The sequence below is a fragment of the Amblyomma americanum genome, chromosome 4, assembly GCF_052857255.1.
Source record: "Amblyomma americanum isolate KBUSLIRL-KWMA chromosome 4, ASM5285725v1, whole genome shotgun sequence".
NCBI lineage: Eukaryota > Metazoa > Arthropoda > Arachnida > Ixodida > Ixodidae > Amblyomma > Amblyomma americanum.
Window position 1 is genome coordinate 214,260,688 of NC_135500.1, and position 22,211 is coordinate 214,282,898.

At 46.7% G+C, this 22,211-nt stretch overlaps 1 protein-coding gene across 4 annotated transcripts in view; it reads right to left on the minus strand.

Moving 5' to 3' along the window:
- LOC144129295 (glutamate receptor 1-like) overlaps positions 1-22,211 on the minus strand; it is a 191,844-nt gene that overhangs the window by 97,903 nt on the left and 71,730 nt on the right. For all 4 annotated transcript variants that reach the window (XM_077663320.1, XM_077663322.1, XM_077663319.1 and 1 more), the window contains one exon: positions 36-284. In XM_077663320.1, the coding sequence (XP_077519446.1) occupies positions 36-284 (249 nt within the window). The remainder of the gene's footprint in view (positions 1-35; positions 285-22,211) is intronic.

The following is a 22,211-nucleotide window of genomic DNA, read 5'->3' on the forward strand; positions in this document are numbered from 1 at the left end:
GAGAGAGAGAAGAGGGGCGGTGGCGCGTTACCTACCGTCGTCCGAGTCGTAGAGGTAGATGATGAAGGACCAGTTGTAGTGACTGATGACGTCCAGGATGGCCGGTATGTAGTTGGGCTTGAGCGAGACCCCGAAGGAGGCCGGCCGGTAGGAGGCCAACTCGGGGAACGAGGTGCTCACGAAGGGCATGTGGAACGTGTTGGACAGCGACACCAGCGTCTCGTACGAGGAGCCCACGTTGGGCGCCACCACGGTGATGATGCCGCGGCTCATCTGGTGGCACACTGTGCAGCCAACAAAGGCCGGGACAAAAGAGGCGCTGAAAAATACTACGAGCACTTTCCGCTTTTGAAGATTTTGCAAGGTATAAAGGAAAGCAAGAAAATGCTGATGTGACATGTCATATTTGAGGAAGTCAGTATGAAAGCCGTTCGCAACGAAGCTGGAGCACGCAAGAAATATAGGCTTACGAAAAAAAATGAAAAAATTTTTTGAGCACATTTCACCTGCGAGTCTTCAGCGAGATTTGGTATAGTGAGGGATAACAGCAATGCATGTTGATTCAGTATTTGCGTGCAACATATTTTCACTGCACCATAAGAGAGAGGGGAACACTGTGCGGGCAGTCTGATCACCCAAGATGTTTCACGCTAACATCTCACTTCCACGTCTTCGCCCTCGTCTGGTTGTTGCACCAAATACTTTGATTATGGCTTGGATGCGCGCATGCCATTTGGAGCCAGGCAGTGATGGAACTGATGTTATCGCTGAAAATATACTACTGTTTTTCATACATAAGCAACAATAACAACGCCGCTAAAATAGGACAAAGCGAGCGCACTCTATTGCTTGGACATGCCTTCAATACGCCACTGCTGCGCATGGAACATTAAATATGTTCATCGAAAAACACTACGTTTGCTTTTTTTTAGTTTTACATATTTTGCAAAACAGCCCAAAAACTACAAATTCATAAGCAATTAAATGTCAGAGTAAATATATGACGATGATGAAAACGTTTTATTGACGGGAAAAAAGTATGAGGAATTTGTGGAAGCTAGGTCGGTTGCATCCTTACACCGGGATTTCGTTGGCTAATGGCGCCGCCCTGGCCCTTTTTACGGGGGCTTGCTGTTCCTCGAGGGCCGAACTGGACAGGGTTGCCTCCCATCTTTCCCACGTTGGCTATCCTAAACTGCTTAAGCAGTATTAGCCTGGCAGACCTATACAATGCAGCACAAATCTGCTTTCTTCCTGCAAAATTTACATTAGACTGAAAAGGCTTCTGGCTGGATAGCATAAAGTTTTACTTGATACAAATTCCTTGATCTAGCCAAGGGGCTAGACAAAGCCGAGAAGTGTCATTTACGACAAGAAAATACACGAGTAATACTTTCTCCGTTAAGAGCTCTTTTCGTCCTTGATCATACACTACAAGCTCCACTAGCTGCTATCTAATGCAGGCTGTCCCTCCATATAAAAATTAACGCCTTCATTAAAAAAGAAATTGGAACCATAAATTTTCTCTCACGCTTGGTCTTGGGTGTTCAGCATCCATTTGCCGAGAGAGACGAATATAACGACGTCAACTTTTAAGAAACCACTGTTTTTTTTTTCTGTGGTGATTCGCGTGGTGCTGCCCTGAATAATTGGGCGCATATTTCCGTTCCCGTGTTACTATGGTGAGCGCTTTATTAGAGTAAGTCTATGGTCTCGCGGTGTGCGTAATTAGGGCAAGTTATTACTACAAGTAACAGCACAAAGATTGGGCAGTACGGAATAAACAACGATTTTTCATTGCGACTCTCGTTTACGTAGCGCCCGTTGCGTAGTCTGAACATAATTCACTATGTAGAGGAAAAACCCTGAGCTGGAGCAACTTACATATAAGGAAGAAATTATTCAATAATATCCACCCAAGCGCAGCCGTGATGCTTTTAATAAAACAATTGGCGATTTTCACGACCAAGGGGAGGCGCTGCAGTGCAAGGAAGATCGGAAACAGTTTTAAATTTAGCACACCTTACAAAAAATCCAAAAACCTACACTTTTCGGTACCAGCCACCATGGTTTGTTCCCTCTTCGCGTACTGGCTACGGCACCGAAAGAATTAGACATTCGTTACCATCCATTTTAAATGATTTCGACTTCCAGAGCGTGGATGTCATTTCAATCCCGCGTAGACACATCGCCAAACTCTTTGTCGGGTGAACCATGTTGATGTTGTTTTTCATGTCCGTTTTCCCCTTCTGTTTGCCTTTCAGTGTTATTTAATCATCTCTGTGTTGTGCACATGTATAAAACTTAATCCTTTATTTTCGTTTTCCATTTCGTTTTGCAAGTGCAGTTGTACTGCAAGATAGGCCTTTGAAAAAAAAGCAAAAAAATAACAATGGTGTTTCAGATGTGCACTGTATGCCTCGCCATTGCTCCTGATGTAAAGGTGGCTGGAGCGCTGTCAAGCTGCCGATAGAGCAGCTTTTTCTCCAGCCACCTATTTTCGCTCCTCTGTATTTCAGTGGCGAAAATAAACATGACTAATATTATTATTATTATTATTATTATTATTATTATTATTATTATTATTATTATTATTATTATTATTATTATTATTATTATTATTATTATTATTATTATTATTATTATTATTATTATTATTATTATTATTATTATTATTGATCCGAAAACGTGAAGGTACCCATAAGCTCTGCCGTAAGGGTATGACGCGATGCCGTCAATCGCTCCCTTTAGCGGCCTATGAGGGTCAATTTGCGTATATACTTCGCAGACACGGTGATTCTCTAATTTACATTCATAGGTCGCGGAGAGTCCTCACACCACTGCTGGCGCGGCGGTTACACAATGAACCAAATGCCCCGACAGGTGGCTCTCTAAAGCCGCCACGAGTGAGGCTTTTGAGAACCAGGTTGCTATCCACGAACAGCCTCTCGCGTCCCGTCATCAAGTTAGCTGTCACCTGCCACGGTGTGCAGGTTGTGATAACGTTACAAGGTCACGTGACCTAGGTGCAAGGTGGGAGACATATTTGTCACAACACCACCACTGGATTTTCTGCTCATCGGAAGCCCTGGAGCTGCCGTGTTAGGATGGCGGCCCTGCGGATGACGGCTACTGCGGTCAGCCCAGGTAGAAACACGGATTTTTCCAAATTTTAAGATGAGTCCGCTCTTGTTTTTAAGATGTGATCTCGAAGTCGCTGCCTTACGTTTGAAAGCGGTAAAAGAGGAGTGGTAGACTAGCACTGTAGAGAGAATTAAAAATAAATGGCATCGATGACGAAAGCTGTTGAAAAAGGTTTAATGGAGAGAGTTACAGGTGTAATTTGTGGGATTTAGTAGTGCCGGTAAATAAAGGGACACTGCGGACAATGCTATCAATTTTTTTTGTTAGCAAAATCTAATAGTTCAGCATTTTGTGGTTTTGTTGCCGCTAGCCCGGCAGCAAAAAGTGCGTTTATTACTAAGATATTTGGATTCGAATTTGAAAGACTTTTTCCTCCCGCTACGATTCAAACTCGGGACACTGCTGGCGAAATAGGATAAGTGTGACGTAAAGTGGCGCAAACGGAAACGAGGACTCCGTGATTGCAAAGACTCCGTGATTGCAATGCGAAATGACAACTACTGGCGGCCGGACGTTGAAGGCCTCTTTCTGCCGTCATCGCTTTGCGTACGTTTGCACCAACGTTACAATGAATCCCGGTCCCGATTCTGACAACGAAGTTCTCGCAAAGAACTGCGACCTGCATTCAGCTACCTCAACCCCTCACTGCGTGCAATGTTTTTGAGGGCTGAGGCGGCGGATCTGGGGAAAAACTCTTAGCGCCGAGGAGTCGGCAGCGTTGCTGTCACCGCCGAGCCATCGTCACGACTGATGTGCAGCGGCTGGTACCTGCGGGCATATTTAGATTCAGTAATAAAAGTCCTCGTAGGTCTGGTTATGCAGCCGAGCATCTTAGTATGTTGAGAAAGCGACCACGCCTAGCGGTGCGTTTGGTAACGAAAAGGCGCGTTGAACATTGGCTATACACATCTTTTTCCCTGTCACAGTTGTATGCCGTTGCACGAACATTTTCTGAGGAGAACTTAGGCACTTGGAGGTCCTCTTGGAAAAGGCTCTTGGAGAGGCACTTGGGAGCACCCCAAAGCATACCGAAACTCATCTGGCTGCCTCTTGTGCCACCAATTGCAGGTTTTTTTTTTTTTCACATCCAACTTCCAGGTTTTCTTTTTTCTGTCTTCCTCGTGCAATAAAAGTGTAAAAGTGCGTTGGTGGTTTCAAAACAAAATTTACATGCTTCAATATCAATCAAACACGCAACCTTCATGTAGTTTGTCAGCCTAAGAGATCGGTGGTTTCTTTTCTCCTATTTCATCACGCTTGTACTTGGGAGATTGGCCTGTGCCGGTGATACTTGTATTTTAGTTATTGCTCTTCTTTCTTACAAGCGCTTTGTTTTCAGAAAGAGTGGTGTTTTTTTTTTTGTTTCGGAGCGGGTATTCTATCGATACAAGGCAACTTAAATTTCTGCTCAGTGTCCCTTTAAGAAGCTGCGATTGCCATGCTGCTATCACTACCCAGCGTGGCCTTGCGCGTAGCCTGGGCCTTTCACTGGTGAGGAACAAGTGAGACCCCTTGTAAACCGTGGGGGCGCCACTCGCGGACCTTCCGGAATCTGCGCGACGTAGACGGCATCCTCCTCTCAAGCTCAACACGTGACGGGGGCGTGTCCCTAAGGATAGAGTATGTGATGAGTGCCACAGTGGGCTTTTCAGGACATGCCTTCCTCGGCAGGCCCGGCCTCCCTCTACGGATTTGAGAGAAGGAAAATCCGACAAAACTCGGCACCGAGTACGGCCGAAAGCCTGCCTCTCATCGAGACTCTTAAGCTGAGAGACACTCTCAGTTCCTGTTTACTTTTACGCAATGTAAACACTTTTAAAAAGATCTCTTTGTCTTCGTTGTAACTCCGTCTTCGATTCTTCTCGTCCCGTCTCCGGCCCGACCATGCTACCTGAGTCCCAACAGGGCACTTTGGGTTGAAAGATTTGGGACCCTTCGCATATGTTCCTCGTAGGGCAGGTGTTTTTTCTCGCATTCATTCATGTTTCCTTGTGTTTTTTTTCTATCAATAGCTGCGTCTCTTTTGTGCGTGGTGCCTGAAGAGCTTTTTTTTTTGTTTGCCACGAGGACGCGGCGGAGGGAAAACCGCAAGCCAGGGCAGTTGGCTTGAAGAAATCGGTGTGTGCGGACGTGCGTGAGGTCAGCCAAGGAAGTGGACGGCAAGTGAGCCTTACGGCGGATTGCCACTGACGAGTCTCAAACGTCGTGCGATCAATTTCGTTCAGTTAGTTACGGTTTGCGAAGCTCTAGGAAAGCGGGGAGGGAGCGTAGCAAATCGATTTAAACCTGTCGGGCGACCTCCACTACTCGCAAATGTGAACAGCCCGTTAAGCGGGGGTCTGACGCATAGAGCGCGGTGACAGCAGCGCTGAAGACGCGTGGCCCAAGTTTGTCTGTATGCGGGATAGCTCATCAGCCCCGCAGCGAGCATCTCCAGCCCGACGCTGACTGCGACCAGACCTTGCCACTCCGCAGCTTAGCCACCGTTTCTCCTCACTCTCTCGAACTCTTGGTCTTCTCGCTCGCTATTCCTCGTCTTGTTCTGTTCTACAGTATTGCTTTAATCTTGAAACGTTGTTGCATATTTATCGCCATTAAGTTTCCTTCTTTTGATAATAGCTTTGTGTGCATCCTCATTTTGTTTTTGCTATTTCCTTGCACTGACTGGCGATCTTTTGTTAGGCTTGGTTGTGCAATATTTTGTTGTCGATCGGTGCCTAAGCGAAGTGTTTGTTACGGAACTTGTATCCGCTCAACGGCTAATCAGACGTAGCCTCGATCACCGGACAGCTGTCCGAATATGATCTTTCGCGCGCGGAGTGGATAAGTTTGTGGCTCCTCCCCCTGCAAACTTGCGGAGAGTGCAATGTTGGGCAGGTTGTCCCCCCATTGCAATACACGAACAATTATACTTTCGGTGTAAACCAACCATCCAGCTGCCCACAGTATCCTGATAGACGCCTCAACAGGGCTGTTAAGGAAGTGAGGAACGTGGGAGTGATAGAAGAAAGAGGTGCCGTAGTGGAAGGCTCCGGAATAATTTCGACCACCTCGGAACATTTAACGTGCACTGACATCGCACTGCACACGGGCGCCTTTTGCGTTTCGCCTCCAGCGTGTCAGGCACTATGTACTATGTCAAGCATCCAGCATTCACAGAACGAGAGAGAAAAAGTTTGCCCACTGTCGGGACTATTACTATGCTCTAGGATTAGTTTTGTGTCTGAATAAAGATTGTAATACAAAAAGAAGCTTTCCTTCCTGACATATAGTCCATATGGTGAGACAAGTCTTTAGGCGGACCTACATTCACCGACAAAAAAAAATTCTATTCTTAATGTTCTGCCCGATCGATGCAGTAATGTCAACCATTCATTGAATCACCGCTCACTAGGCGGCATCGAAGCGTTAAGGATTTAGAAAACGAGGGCCCCAATAAAACCCACAACAAAATATTGGGAAGAAAGGTAACAACGTATTGGGGGACGGCCAGCACATTCACATCGCCGGAGGGATCACACCACGTGGAATGTGCACTTGAAGAGCTCCAAAACATGGTCCAACGTTCCTCGCACTATTTTTTATTTTTTACATGTACTCTAGGGAAGTTATTTTTGGAATAGTATTTTTAACGGATAATGGCCCAAAGCTCGACCATTGGTCGAAGTAAGCTATTCAGTCAACGGAGAACACCATACACATCCGTGGCTCGGAACGACCAGAGCGGTTCAGATTGTTGAACAATGTGTGTGTTAGATCCCACCGAGATTCATCATAGTAGTATCTTTCGGTGCTGTGGCATTTAACGGGCTTGATGGTGTTGCAGAACGTAACCCAGCTTGGCTGCGCGAATATGCTGTCCCTTTCGCCAGAGGTATCGTCCGCTTGCAGGAGGGCAAAACCAACGACCTTATGTCGAACATGGCGACGAATATCAACATCTCAACAGGGGAAGAGGCGTCGCTTAGATTGACGACATCGACTGACTGTCCTATGTTTCCCGCACAGCAAGCGTCGCGCTCACGAAGCTAGATGGCAGTGTCGCTCAGTTTCAATGCGTCATGAACCCCGCACTATTCGAAAAGGTGACAGAGTACGTCACGACAGTCCTGCAGTGCGAAAGCAAGGAATATAAAGGTCAGAACCACCGGATACGTGCCACGTATTTTGGCCGATCCCCCAGTGTGGGTATGTGCCATCTTTTGATAGGCTAACAACAACAACAACAACAACAACAACAACAACAACAACAACAACAACAACAACAACAACAACAACAACAACAACAACAACAACAACAACAACAACAACAACAACAACAACAACAACAACAACAACAACAACAACAACAACAACAACAACAACAACAACAACAACAACAACAACAACAACAACAACAACAACAACAACAACAACAACAACAACAACAACAACAACAACAACAACAACAACAACAACAACAACAACAACAACAACAACAACAACAACAACAACAACAACAACAACAACAACAACAACAACAACAACAACAACAACAACAACAACAACAACAACAACAACAACAACAACAACAACAACGTGCCACGTAGAAGACGACGATGAGCGGGCAGTGCCGCGAGACAGAGCGTTCGCGCTAGGCCAGGCTTGGCGCTAGGCTCGCCCTTCCAGTCGTACAAGAAGGCGGCGGTTTTGCTACGCTATGAACATCCGTATTCGTGTTTTGGCACTGAAAGCAGCAGTACCACATGCGACACTTGCTCCAGAGCTGCCCGAGTATATTTTCGTCAGGCTCACAAACTTTCAGTGTTTGCTGCATGTTGTCATTCTTGGTATTTCTAAACTTTGGTGTGGCGGGCACTACAAGCCTCCAAGCTCAATAAAGGACGAAGTTCTTGCACTGGGAAATCTACCACTTCACAGAGCTAACTCAGTTCCCTGCACAATTTCTACAAAACCTGTACATAACTGCAAGTTTTGTTGTTTCCACATACTAGGTTTGGCGCAAAAGTCAAATACAGCGGAACATAAAACCCGTTTCTGAACATTTTTCTACCAAAAGGAGCTCAAAAAGCTTTGCTTTGACTTGAATACAGGGAATAAAGAGACGAAAAAAGTGCGATCCATTCCAACGCGTGCGCTTTGTTTTAACTTTGTCTTCGAGCCAATCGCTTGACTGGTGAGGAGGCAGGGTAGTCGTGCAAAGAACAAAAAGTAAAGCATATGTAACAGTGAGAGCATGAAGAAAAAGTAAATGAGAAAAAAGAAAGAGTAAACTAATTACACGCACCCGTCACCGAAATCAGCCGGGCTGCTTTCGCTTCTCAGCGGAGATTCTCGGTCACGTCGCTGCCAATAAGGCCGGATTCTGGGGAACGTAAGCCAGAGCAGCAGGCGGGAGAGGGGGATGCAGGCGGGATGGGAATAAGGTTGAATTATTTGCCGACGCCGGCACGCGAGTTGCGGTCCTTTTGCCGGCTCGGCTCGGGGCGCTGCTGCTGGGGCTGCCGCGAGCATCGACTCCTGAGGCCTGGCTTCTGGCTATGCCGCACGAGGCTGTGTGCCAGGCGAGCGAGGCTTCGCTTTTTCGTGCGGCTCCGTGCGGATGCATCGGTCGATGCGTGCACAAGAACTTCGTGCGGAGTCCTGCGCCTGTTATGCACTGCTGTTTGTGTTTGCATAAAAATGGGCGAGAATTGCGGGCGTGAAGCCGCAGCTGCGATGTACTGACAAAGAGCGAAGCTTTTTTTTTTCGATTCGTAGTTTTCTCCGCATACCTTTCGCGAGGCTGGAGTTTGGAATTGTCTTGCCTTCTAGCAATTTCGGTGGAGCTTCGCGTATGATCTCTCGCGTTGCGGAGGCAGGGCTTGAGAAATGTTTGCCGCTTTCCCAGCACTTCTCGGTGTTTAGAGGAACGTAGCTTCGATAGTGTTGGGATGAAACAAGTTGTTTAAATAAACAATAAACTAAGCAAAATGTTGGGCATTAATTTGTCTGAAATATAGTTTTCGGCATTAGCACGCTAAGTAAGGACCGGCAGCTGTGGAGGTTGATGATACCAAAAATACCGCTTGGTTGCGGGGATCTCGTGCGAGTCGCTCGTCGTCGCAATTTCTGTGAGTGCCGACCGGCAGCCGTGCATTTACGATGGCAGCGGAAGCGACATTAAGCGACTAGGTCCGATGCGCATCTCCCGACATCATCTTTTATGAAGTACCCGTTCGGAGAAAGGAGAAAAGGGAGCAACTACTGACCCGCGCTGCGTCCCGCGTCAGCGCGGGAAGCCGGGAGAGGAACGGCCGTTCGGTCTACTGGCCGCCGGACGTCACTCCATCGCATCCGCATTGACATTCTCACCGCAAAAGAAGAGGCTACACACTCGTCACGCAACGACGAAAGCAGAGCTAATGCAAGCAACGCTGAAAGAAAAGTGCGAGGAGGGGAGTACAAGAGGAAAATATAGAAAGCTGGGAAGGCAGAGAAGAGGGAAAGAGGGCCGGGACTCCCTCCCCATGTACTCTGCTCGGCCCATTTAGCACCGAGTCGGCTCGTCGGGCCAGCGGGCAGCGCGCACCCTGGAAGTCGCATGTCTTTTCCGGCCACGATGCTTCGGTGGCCCGTATAAACATCGGCCGCCGAAAAAAGCAGCGGCGAATGCGACCCCTCCGCCGGTCTCTCCTCTGCTTCTGCTGCGGCGACGACGTCCCGGCGCTGGCCAGGACGATGGCGATATTCATTCGGCGTAGCCTGAAGGCTATTCCGAATGGGGGGCGTTCGGCTTCTTCAGAGCGGTTGCCGGACATCAATAACGCGCAGCGACGCCAATGGCGGCGCTCAGTCGCTGAAAGCTCCCGCGAAATTCGCGAGGGCGGACACTACCGCGCTCTCTTCTGAGTGCGCGTCTCCGCAGCTTAATGCCTTCTCGGCGGCGGCGGCCCGGCGAAGCGGGAGAAATACCGTCTGCCTTTAACCCCCGTCTTCTTCAATGAATGAACCCCACCGGGGCGTCTTCATTCTCCAGAGACTGCGGCGCCGAGTAGCTCTTACATGCTAGCCAAGAAAGAGCGAGATAGGAGCATAATAGTTACAGCCGTGCACGACGTCCCAAATGATCGCTGAATGACGACTGCGCCACCGCCTTTCTCCCGTTTCCCTTTTATGCGGTAGGTGATGAGGGATATAGAGTGACGAGTACTCTTTTCGTCGGGTGCTGTGTAGGCGTGTTCGATATGCCAGTCTTCTTTTTAATTTCAGCTCCTGCTATGCTTTAGTTTTTTGTGACGTTGGCGGCTCAGACCAATTTTGACTCGGATTTAAGAAGTCGAAGAACCCCTTCCTATACTACTGACGGTAAATGTTGTTGACAAAAATAAGACGTTCTGTGGCGTATGAAGGAACTGTGTTGTAAAGCTTTTACGTCTTTATATAGGGTGTTTTACCTAAGATATTATACAATTTTTAAAAATTTGCTTTCTGAGTTAGAAGGGCGCTTTTTTCGGCAAAGCATTGCCAGTAATGTAGTGCAATAAAATAAAGCCCATAATTGCTAACACGTAGTCTGGTTAACTAATATTAAAGAGAATTTTTAGCTATTACTGTTAGGCTCTTTAAATATTGTAAGGCGTGTAGTCTACCGTAAGTAATATCGATATCACTTTTTAGAACTTAGAAAACACGGTTGCCCTGTGCGTTGTGGCCCAACAAATTTTCGCTCTTTCGACGAGTTACGACCACTGGTGTGGCTGCTTTCCCTGCAAAATTTTCGAAAGCGCATATAATTTGGCACGATGTAGCCAAAATTTATTCGGCCACAGCACCGATGGTAACCGCTTTTTCAAAATTATAAAAAGTCACATTGATATTACTTACGGTGCGCTACGTGGCTCTCAAACATTAACCAGCCTAACAGTAATAGTTAAAAAGTTTACCATTCAATATTATTCCACCAGCCTGTTAGCGCGTCTTAGATGTATTTTGATGCACTACACCGCTGCCAATGCTAAGCCGGAAGAAGCTCTCATCCAACTCAAAAAGCCTAGTATTAAAAATTGTGTAAACTCTTAGGAGAAACACTGTGTATTTAGCGGCCTGTCACTATTCGTTAATATGTCCGCGCAGCCTTTTGGTCGTGTTTTGTTGGTGTGAAAATATTAGACATCAGTTAACATTTATTAGACAGCCCGGCCTCGTTGCGCCGAACCACTCACTCCTTGTTCTGCCACTGCTAACCAGTTCTTAACCATCGACGAACCACTGGGAGGCTTGCCGTCTGATCATCACTCATGTTTCGACGTAAATGTGGAAAGACTGCTCGTTGTGCTTCTGTATTAACAGCTGTGCATGTCCACCATAAAATTAAGCCATCGGATAAACCTGCTCTGTAAAGCGTTCTTTGCCACAGTAAGAAAACTTATGTGGTGAACCACGCAATTTGCTAATCTGGCTGTGTAAAGCGTGCTTTGCCACCATAGGAACTTTTATGTGGTGAACCATATCTATGTAAAAAAAAGTATCTGTTAGAAGATCTGCGAGAACATGAATTACCTTCATTGAAAGTTCTTGTAAACATTTTATTAAATCGAAAGGCTTATACAGGGTCTTTAAAGTACCCGTCTCGTAATTTTTAGGGCACTCCGTGACGTTTTTTTTTTCCGTCCGGTACTTTGGAACAAACACAAACACATTTTGCAACAATAGTTAGCAGAAATTCGGGGAAGCGGTCGAATTCGCTGTTATTGCCCCCTCCGCTCTCTCTCCACCCCTCTCTCCCACCTTGAGGTGCATGACAAGTAACGATTGCGTTTATTTTCTGGAAAAATAAATTGCAGAGCGGTAGGAAAGGTGTGATAATGAAGTTTTTCATCTGTACAGTGTAGCGTTAGACTGCTCAGCTACAAACCGACGTGTACCTGCGGGTGGGGGCATTAAATTATAGCCCTACAACGTCAGAAAAAGTAACGCTGTTGGGAAAATACCAATAGTGGACAATTTTCGTCTTTGTTTTTACAAACGTGGCTGATTTATTAGAAGCCGTGAGAAAAAAGCGCCGGGAACTTTGGATTCATCGAAAATCCTGTTTTCGAAACCCAAAAGTGCTCTAAATATTCGTAATTTTCACAGAAAAAGTGCCTAAACATTGAATGTTTTTAGAGCAAACGTTAGACGTCTCGTCGATACGTCGCTATCTTTGAGATATGGAGATCATCTGGCGCCTAAATATTGCGGCAAAACATGGTCCGTTATCTTTACTATCATTTATGATAAAGAACGGACTTCTCGCACTGAAGCATCACATGCCGCAAGGCTTAGCGTCACTAGCTTGGAGGTGTCCGAAATTCCTGATAGCGGTTTGTCTTTCTGTGCTTGTGTTTAGAACAGTTTTTAAAGCGAAAGCTTTACTACGCAACCCAGCGAGCCATCGACTCGTCGCGCACTTCAGCCGTATGCCGTATGCCCCGTGCCATTTGCCGTATGCCATATGGCTTGGCCAACGAACGACCTTGAGCCGCTGTTGCCTAGCAACGCCGCAGATGCGCTCCAACAGATAGCGCCGCCATCGACGCCGCTCGCTCCACCAGATGTGCACCGCTGGGGTAGAGAGAGAGGAGGTGTTGCCTCGCGGGGGTATATATATATATATATATATATATATATACATATATATATATATATATATATATATATATATATATATATATATATATATATATATATATATATATATATATATATATATATATATATATATATATATATATATATATATATATATATATATATATATATATATGGGCTTCGCCTCGGTGTATTGTAGTTGCTATGGAGAGCGCCAAAGAGACAACGACAAAACGAAGCAAGGAAGAGACAACGCGCTCAAGATACGCCGGAAAAACGCGCCTCACGACTCGAGAAGCGTCGTAACAAAGATGCTTCTAGAAGAAGTCGTGCCACGTCTCGGAGTGACTTTTCAACTGCGGAAGAGACCGCTTTGAGTTCTCGAGAGCGTCGAATGGGACGCTGCTTAGACGACGTGCTGAGGAAACGAAGCTTTCGCAATTAAACTAGGGTTAACCAGAGCTAAACCACAGCCAATTTTTGTTTCCAATATGGATGTTCTAGTGCCTTTTCAGGGGTGCGTGAATTTTCATGACCGTCGCGTTTATTTTAAAATAAAATTTTGAAGAGTCTAGGCTGTTTGATGCTAAGCCGAATTTTCGGTGTTTCTGCATATTTTTGGTATCCTGCTCCTGGCACATTTAACGTGGTTTAAATGGAAACATTTTGTTGGTTGCATTGTGATGTAGTTATTTAAGAATTAGGCGGGTGTTAGTGCGTTTCTTTTCATCCGGAGATATTCCACCATCCATCACCATCATCAGCAGTATCACGCCCACTGCAGGGCGAAGGTCGTTACCATATCTTTATCCCTGTCGCTCATATGTTTTTGAGCAAAGCTGATTTTAAAGGAATGTGCTTTTACGCATTCATGTTTCATTCAACATGGGCGAAAATGAACGAATGACTCTGCGCTGACTTTCATATTGAAAAGTACTGAAAGTATAGCAGAAAAACCAGGTGTCTGCTGCGCATTTTCCGTCTGATTACATGGTCATGGAAGTTTTTTTTTTTTTGCATAAAGGCAATATTTGTCAGCTGCATAAAATTTCGCTCTGATTTGAGCTGCTTCAATTTTTTTGCGAAGTGGTCCCCTCTAAGGAAAACCACGTGAGGGTTTAATCATCGTACGCACCTGCATTTCCCTGTGGTAACATTTCTCCAATGCAACGCTTTTCTATGAGGCCTGATCTCTGCACGGTAATCGGTGGATATGTCAACAACGCTCCCATAGGCCTAAATAATTTCTGTAATGAAATCAACTGGTAAAATTAGCATTCCTGTGGCTTTCCTTGCAGCTCAAAACGGTAAATATTCTGTGTGCTGCATAATTATGTAAATTATTGATTACATTCTTTAATAAAGAATGCACTAGTGTTATAGAGAAAGCAGTGAGCAGATGCGAGACTTTCAGAAATACAATCAGTCCACATCAGTGGCACGAGCAGCCTACGAATGAGGATACCACGAATATTAGGAGTATAAACCACTCACTGTTTACGCTGGAAACTGTCCAATTTCCAGCAGCTCGCGCGAGCGTACCACTTCCCTCATAGTCACCTCTGACTCGCGCGTCGAGGAAAATTTACGACTGCACGGATACCACTTTAACCATTCACAACGACCAGATGACGTCAGCAGATTGCTAATAGGCTTTCAAATCAAATTTTTATTTTCCATCAGGTGCTGCAGATGGAGGGGCTACGGAAAAAAAGCTGCCACTAGGCAGCTTGACGAGCCCGCAGACCCATATATAAGGCAGCGTATAGACAGCACCAGAGCATAAACAAGCGATAAACAAATCAAGACACTTGATCAACGCAAAATAAAAGAGACAGTCCTGCGCCTGATCAACCAAACATCGTCAGCACAAAACAATGAACAAGTGATAGTATATCAAGACACTTGATAAATGCAGAAGAAAAGAAAAAGTCCTGAACTAGATAAAACAAACACCATAATAGATGAAATCACGTTAGTCAATGAGCAAACAGGTCTCTAAGTGTAACAGTGGAACAACTAAATAAATCAAAATTCAGTGACTGATAATGCCGGGAGGTAGGGAGGCCGGGATATCCTTGCGAAAGGATATCCCGGCCTCGCCACCTCACAGTGACAACAAATACGTGTACGCCTTAACACTAATTGGCAGACAAGAGTACACCCTCATTAGAGTATATCTTGGGCCAGGCAAACCGCACGACGCTTCAAAGCTTGAAAATTTATTGGGAAGGACGCCCTCTCTGCATATTCTTTGTGAAACTTCATAGCTCGCAGTGAAATTTGGGGCAGCTCACATACATGTGCCCGAGTTACCAAGTTTGCAAAACTTCTCTCAAAACATTCAAATGAGCCGCTAAATGATGGCAGCATAACCTACCTTCTAGGCCTGATGATTGCCAGCAGCATCGACGTGGCCTTTGAAACAAGTTCAGTCGCCCACAACTTTGCTTGCTGCACCGATTTGGAAACACGTAGAAGCAACCATTACCGAGTCCTCATATCAGCTGTTCTTGCGCAGACGGCGTCAAAGAAATTCCTAATAAAATGTACAGATTGAGATGCATACAAGGGCGCTGCAAGCAGAGGAATTACGGCCGAAACAAGGAATGAGAAATTAGTATCGAGAATAGCTCGTTGTTTGAGAGGAAGTACACGAATTACAGCTGAAAATTATAGGCGACCTTAAAGTGATGAGGCATTTCAAAGGCTGTGCGCTATTCGCAGGCGAGCTGAAAGGAAAGCTTGGCGCACAAAAAATACTGCAGACCTTCGTGCCTTCCGACGGGCACAACGTCACAATCGACGCTATCTGGATGAACTCAGTCGGCAAAGATGGCGCGACTTTTGTTCTGCGCTGTATGAGCGCCTACCAGCAACCGAAATTCGGCGGATCGTTAGAGGTATGCTTACGCCAGTCCAGCATCTTCTCCCCTTCACTGCACTCTCTCTGCATAAAAGCAAATCCCTATAAGAAGTCCCAGAGGAATACTGCATACTACTGACAGTGGGTTCAGAGCCTTCGACACACTCTGCAGATGATCAATCAGGCATCCCACAGGCGGGAGTGCCAGCGTTGGACCTGCCTTTCACAACTGAAGAGCTATCCACAGCTATCGCGGAATCAAACAGACGCACGTTTCCTGGTAATGTAAAGCCCTCACCCAAGGGCCCTTGAGGTATCTCTAATAAAATAAATAAATAAATAAAAGTAACCTACGACGCCGTCGCGAAGCCGCCTCACAGCTCCTGTCTTCGACTCCTGGAATACTACAATTCTTCCTGAATGACTGGTGAGATCCCCACAGAAAGAAATCTATAGAAAATTGTGTCTGTCCTAAAACCTTGTAAGCACCAACAAGCTACGCATGCTTCCGGCCCATCACCCTGCTGAGGTGCGTAGGTAATCTTGTGGAGCTAATTATCTGCAAACGCACCGCTTGCCTAGAAATAAACGGGTTCCGTGAAATTAGATCTGCAAATGATAATATCATCGCCCTCGTCTCATAAGAGTACCTTCATGCTGGGTACATCCAGATAGCCGTTTTCCTTGACATCAAGGCGGCTTTCGACTCTATTTTTCACCATGCAATTCTTGCAGCGTTGGCCAGTCTTGGCCTCGGAATAAAGCTGTACAAATGGATTGAACACTACTTAAAAGAACGATAAATTTTTATCAGCACTCCAAGTGGTCCAACACTCTTTCACGAAGTGGAGAGGGGTGCACCTCAGTAAGCGGCACTCAGCCCTTCCCTGTTCGCTATTACCCTTATGCACAAAACAAGAAATCTTCCGTGAGGGTACGCATAAAGAATTCTGCAGACGACATCTGCTTCTGGAACGCGTCACGTTCGTGCTATTACCCAGCAACTTCCTCAGAGAGCGTTACTGCATGTCTCGATGTGCCTGGCCCCCGAGGTCTTCGTCTCTAGGAAGAAAACAAAGTTGCGATGGCCTTTACATGAAAAATATGGCTCGACACCACTCCCCTCCTCGGACACCACTTCGACGGTCACTACTATATGTAGAACCTCAGCGATTCCTAGGTGTTGTGATGGACAGAAATCGCTCGAGGTCACATCAGATAAAAAAAAATGGCGGTGGTTTAGCTCTGGTTAAACCTGGAGTGACGCGATAGCTACAGCTGGCTGAGGGGAACTTGGTTGCGTGACCAAGCGCGTGAGAAACCACTTGATCAGCCACAGCGCCGCGCCGCCGGCAGCTGCTCCGCACCACGTGACTAACCACGTGACAGGGTCGTGGCGCAGCAACAGCGTGGCGGCGCCGCCACGCCGAAGGCTCGAAATACTACGGTAATGTAGCTATCGCTACAAAAAGTTCGCGAAAGGATCATTGCAGCATCGTAGGTTTTCAGGTTCATGGTGGGAACACGGTGGAAAGCAACTGCCGTTGAATGGTTCTGCTTGAAAAAGACTACTTTGAAGGAACCTTGCGCTACTGTCTCCCGGTGCTCCAAAGATTATGTCCAACAAGCAACAAGATTCTTGAGGCCACGCGGAATGCCTGCGGATATGCCTTGGCCTCCCAAAGTCTTCCTCTGCGTCAGGAACAGTAGCGGAAGCAGGCTGTCTTCCTCTAGATGAGATTTCCACCCAAGAAACTATGCGTACCCATCTACGCTATTTCATCTACGCCAAAGGAAGAAGCACTTCCTACAGTGTCCACCCAACTGACTGTAACTCTGGCTTTGGCCAAGCTGTGCAGCTCCTGCTCCTCCCTACTACTAATCAGCCACAGAAACCACTACCTCTGTCCGTTCCCCTCTGGACACTCTCGCTTCTAAAGGTGAAGCAGTTTGTTACAGGAGTGAATGCAGAGAGCCGCATGCCACAGGCAGCGCTTCTGCAAGATACTTAAGCTAGCCTACTTAAGCAAGGAATAAACGCAGCATACCCGGATCTTCGCCGACGGTTCAACTACTCTATAAACCTCTTACTGTGGCCTTTCTGTGCCTTCAAGAAGCTATGTCCTTTCTTACCGGCTTCAGTGGAAGACATCCTCTAAGACAGCCGAGATTCACGGCAATAAAGAATCTGTTTCCTATATCCTGTGCCGAACCCCTGCCGATGGGTTATGTTTACCGACTGCAAAGCATCTCTGCGGGTCCTCTGCAACCGCTGAAGAACACCAATTGCCTGCCGATTCCTCTTGACATTCAGTATCTACATCATTTGTTTATTGTCGCAGTCCACTGCATAATATTTGAGTGGATACCAGCACACTGTCGCATTCTTGCTAATGAAAAAGCAGATGAAGCGGCCCGTAGAGGCCAGCAACGTCGGAGGTACAACGGGACTTTCTTCACAAAATCTGATGCGTCCCAAATGGTTAAAAGATTTGCTTCGGAAGAAATGCATCGGCTGTGGAGCTTGCCGGCACATCACTACAAATTTATGAACTCAATCGGCCCACATCTCAGATCAATGCTCCCACCGGGAATTTCTCGCCACCTGGAAACACTTTATCACCGCCTTCACCTGAACGCTGCATTTACGAACGTCTTGCGATACCGTTTCGGTCAAACGAACAGTCATCTTTGCGACAGCTGCAGATCGGTCGAATCTGTGGAACATATCTTGCTTGAGTGTCCTGCGTATGCTGACGAGTGTGTGTACCATTAATATTGCATGAAGAAGCTCTCCTCAGTGCCTCTAACAATGGACAGTGTTTTAGGTCCCTTAGCCTGCCCTAGGCAACAGCGACAAACAATGAACTTTTTGCTTGCATACTTAAAGGACAGTGCACATCTTCACAAGCTCTAAGTTGACCTTTCATGTTCTCCTCATGCATTGTTGCAATCTCATGCGCACTTGCAAAGCGTCATTCTCTGCTCCACTGGCGCTGAAGCAGTGAAATGGCAGGGAGCATTGCTGCGCGGGCGGGGTAGAGATTGTGGCGTGTTATGTGCGTAACAAAGTGTCGCGATTTGGTCGGCGTCGATTTGCCTCCTCCCGCAAGCGCATGGTTTTCGAATGGTGGGAGAAATGGCCAAAATTAGTTGAGCCACAGCAGCGAGGGTAACCACATTTTCGGAATTCTAAAGCATAATATCGCTATTACTTACGACCGTTTACCAATCTCTAAATGCAGTTAGGTGCTTATAAGTAATAGTTTAAAGTTAATCATTAGACTTTAGGTAATCACTTTACTAGTTAGCATGATTCGCCTGTTTTTGACGTCCGCCAACGCTCTTGGTCAATTCAAGAAAAACAACGCAGCTGGCCATTATAACGCGAGCTCAAGAGGTCGCTCCCGACTGAAGGCCACTCTGGACTCGCCCCAGCCCCAACTAATCCCTTCCATTTTGTGGGAATAAAATTGTAACCACCAGCCGCCAACACTGGCATTTACAGCGCGCAAAAAGCTTCTCTTGAACTCAAAAATTCGATTTAAAGAAGTTTGACCTTCTCAAAAAGAAAAGAAAATACGATGTACTGTCAACCCCCTTCTTATGTGCACAAAAAATGACGCGCCAGTTAAGATAAGGATGTCTGTGTTAGTGCCATGCACGCTGAGGTTTCGCCTCACCGTTATTTTCAACTACCACTGGTTCTTGAATGTGCCTAGCTGCATGGCTTCTAAAGCTGCTCACCTTTCTCATAACTGCGTTTTTAGCTTTCAAAGCCGGCGAAGCGCATTACTTTGCTTTAGGTGACGCAGCAGAATCGGAAGAAATATGACACGTTTCAAGCCATCTTTTTTTCTGCAATACATACTCCAGAGACAGTGAATAAATTTTCCAGAATAAATTGAGCCAGAGTGGTTTCCAACTTCTTGTCGTTTTTTTTTTGTGAAAAGCGCTCTTGCGCCGAACGCGCAACACTATTTTCCCCAAAATGGAACCACTAGAATGGACCCTCAACAAGCGAAACAGGATGCTAAACGGCAACACTAGACCGGCGTGCACTCAACAAGCGACACGATGAAAACAAAGAGCGGAGGAGAGGGGCGTTCTGCGCTCGCGTGAGCCAATGACAGCGTCCCACCATGTCAGTGTCCTTCTTTCGTTCGCCCTCCCAGCGGCACAATCAAAAGCCGTCTCTCGAGCTGGCGACCTCGTCGTCAAGAGACAATCGAGACGATTGCCTCGAGACAGACAACAGGAAGACATTGGAGCAGCGCCGGCGACCGAGGAAGAAGCCTCATCGATGGAGAAGAGACCTCGGTACGTCCGCACCCACAACACTCTAGTAGCTCGCAGCTTGTCTTTCTACTTCCAGTGCTTCTTTTCTGTCCTGTTCGAGGAACTGCCGTTGCAGCCACGCTCGAAGCAACTCCCATTACAGCAACCCGACGCCCGCTGCCAACCAAGACCAGAAAATGGCCAAGAGATGAAGATGGTGATGGGAGAGGAGGGCGCAGGATTTGTCGCCGTGGAAAGGGCGGCAAGGCGTAGTGTGCAAGAGGCCGTCCGTGGCAGGGACACCGGCTAATGGCGACAACTCCCCACCATCATCGCCCCGTGACTGGCGCGACCGCGGCTTTGTTTAGTTCGCACCTCCACCACCAGTAGTGTTGCCTTTCAGTCCACTTAGACGAAGAGATGAGGGAGTGCAACTTGAACTGACAGAATTCGGTTCCGGTTTTGACGTGAACGCTGAGGGAGCGCAGCAATATGGGGAAGCAGTTCTCGGTGAAGAGGGAGCGCCTCTTCTTTCTTGCTGCCATGTTCAGAAAAACGCGTACTCCTACCTTAGCGTCACCACATGTCTTTTCCTCTGCTAGTAGCGAACTGACTGACCGAAGCTCGCCACACCACATTTTGGCTCTGTCGTGGAGGGAACTGCATAGATCGAGAAAAAAGAATCAAAAGAAAGGTGGAAGAGATTGGAAACCGCTTTCTGCTTCGGGCAGGTAAACGCCTCTGGGCGGCGAAGCCGGTTTCCGAGTTTGGGGCGTCAATATTGACGCAATCGGTCTGCTCGGGCGCGTGGCCGTTGCAGCCTGGTTGCCCTGCACTGGCGACGGCGCCGGCTTATTGAATGTCGTCACACTGAGTTTGACATCTCTCCTCCCACCGACTTTGGCGTCTTACGAACTTTTTTATTCTTTTTTTCTTGCGTGTGTGCACACAGCAGTGCAATTGGTTTCTCGCTCTGTATGTCACCGAGAGGTGTCACAAGCTCAGAAATAGAGCCTGAGTGACGATGTAAGCATTGGGTGCAATATACATAAAAACAGGGTAACACATACATTATAAGTGAAGTAAAAATGCGATAAACTTACTCTTGCGTTAAATTTGTGACACTGATCATCGATATTTTTTTTTTGCGTGGCCTCGCTGATAAACTGGACATTTTTGTGACAGACATGGAAGCTACCATTTGGTGTATATGTCTTTAGATGAAGCGCTCAATAAATTCATTCGTTCCTAGTTGCTTGTTATGCTTTTCAACTTGATTTATTTTATCCACTCAACCGAAACATTATTCATGAAAGCAGCCCTGAGTGGTAGTCTGCTGCAAAAATTTAACGCAATCCTTCATGTAGTATAACTTGCGCAGCAGTCAGTGTTAACATACAAAATCTACCCCTGAATTTCTCTAAGCTGTATTGGTTTTGGAAACTCACAGTATAAATCTTATTGTCTTCAGGCTCAGCGGTCTTAGAAAATAGAGGGCTTTGTCACTGAAAAAAAAGCACCACCTCCCCTTTTTGCGTTCAGTATAGATTCATGTGCATGCCCCAAGCAGCTATTAAAAGTGTGCTTTCGGAGAAACCTCGGCTGACGTAACTCATAGCTCGTGGCGATATGGACGGAGACTCTGCCTATAGATTTTTTCCTCCTTGCGCCCTTTCCAAGCTTGTATTCGTTTCCTTCTTTTTCTGCGTGTTGGGGGGGGGGGGGGGGAGAGTAGGCGAATAGGGGGAGGGAAGCCGATGATCGATGTGGCGAAAATTTTAAATGGCGTCGTTAAAAGAAGAGAAGAAAAGAATGACGTGATAAACCATGAACAAAATGGCCGCCGGAAATGAATTCTAAACGCGGGCTCATAAATCCGCGTCCTCCGAATTCTGCCCGGGGAGGCCCAAGAAGCCACACAGGCGGTCTGCCACCGCCGCCTTTTAAACATGAAAAAGCGTGCCGAGGGACGCGGCGTTGTGGCCGCTCCACCAGACGTCTTTGGGGGAAGCAAGGAGACCGATTTCTTTCTCCTTTCTCACTTTGTGCGAGAGCGCGTTTTACTTGCGACGACGCGGAGCTTTTGAAGGGTTTGTTTAACATCTGCGAGTCGCGGCAACCATTACTCATCGGGAATTTCTCGGCAGACGACCGAACGCGGACCACGCTTAGACGTTTACACAGATATGGCGAGAGCGAAGCACCGCATTTAAACTAGACCCGCTTGGAGTTCGAGTTGAAATTTTTCATGCGCCTCTTTTCATGTCCCGTAAATCCCCACTCTTCTGAAGAAATCTTTTCATTGGGCGTG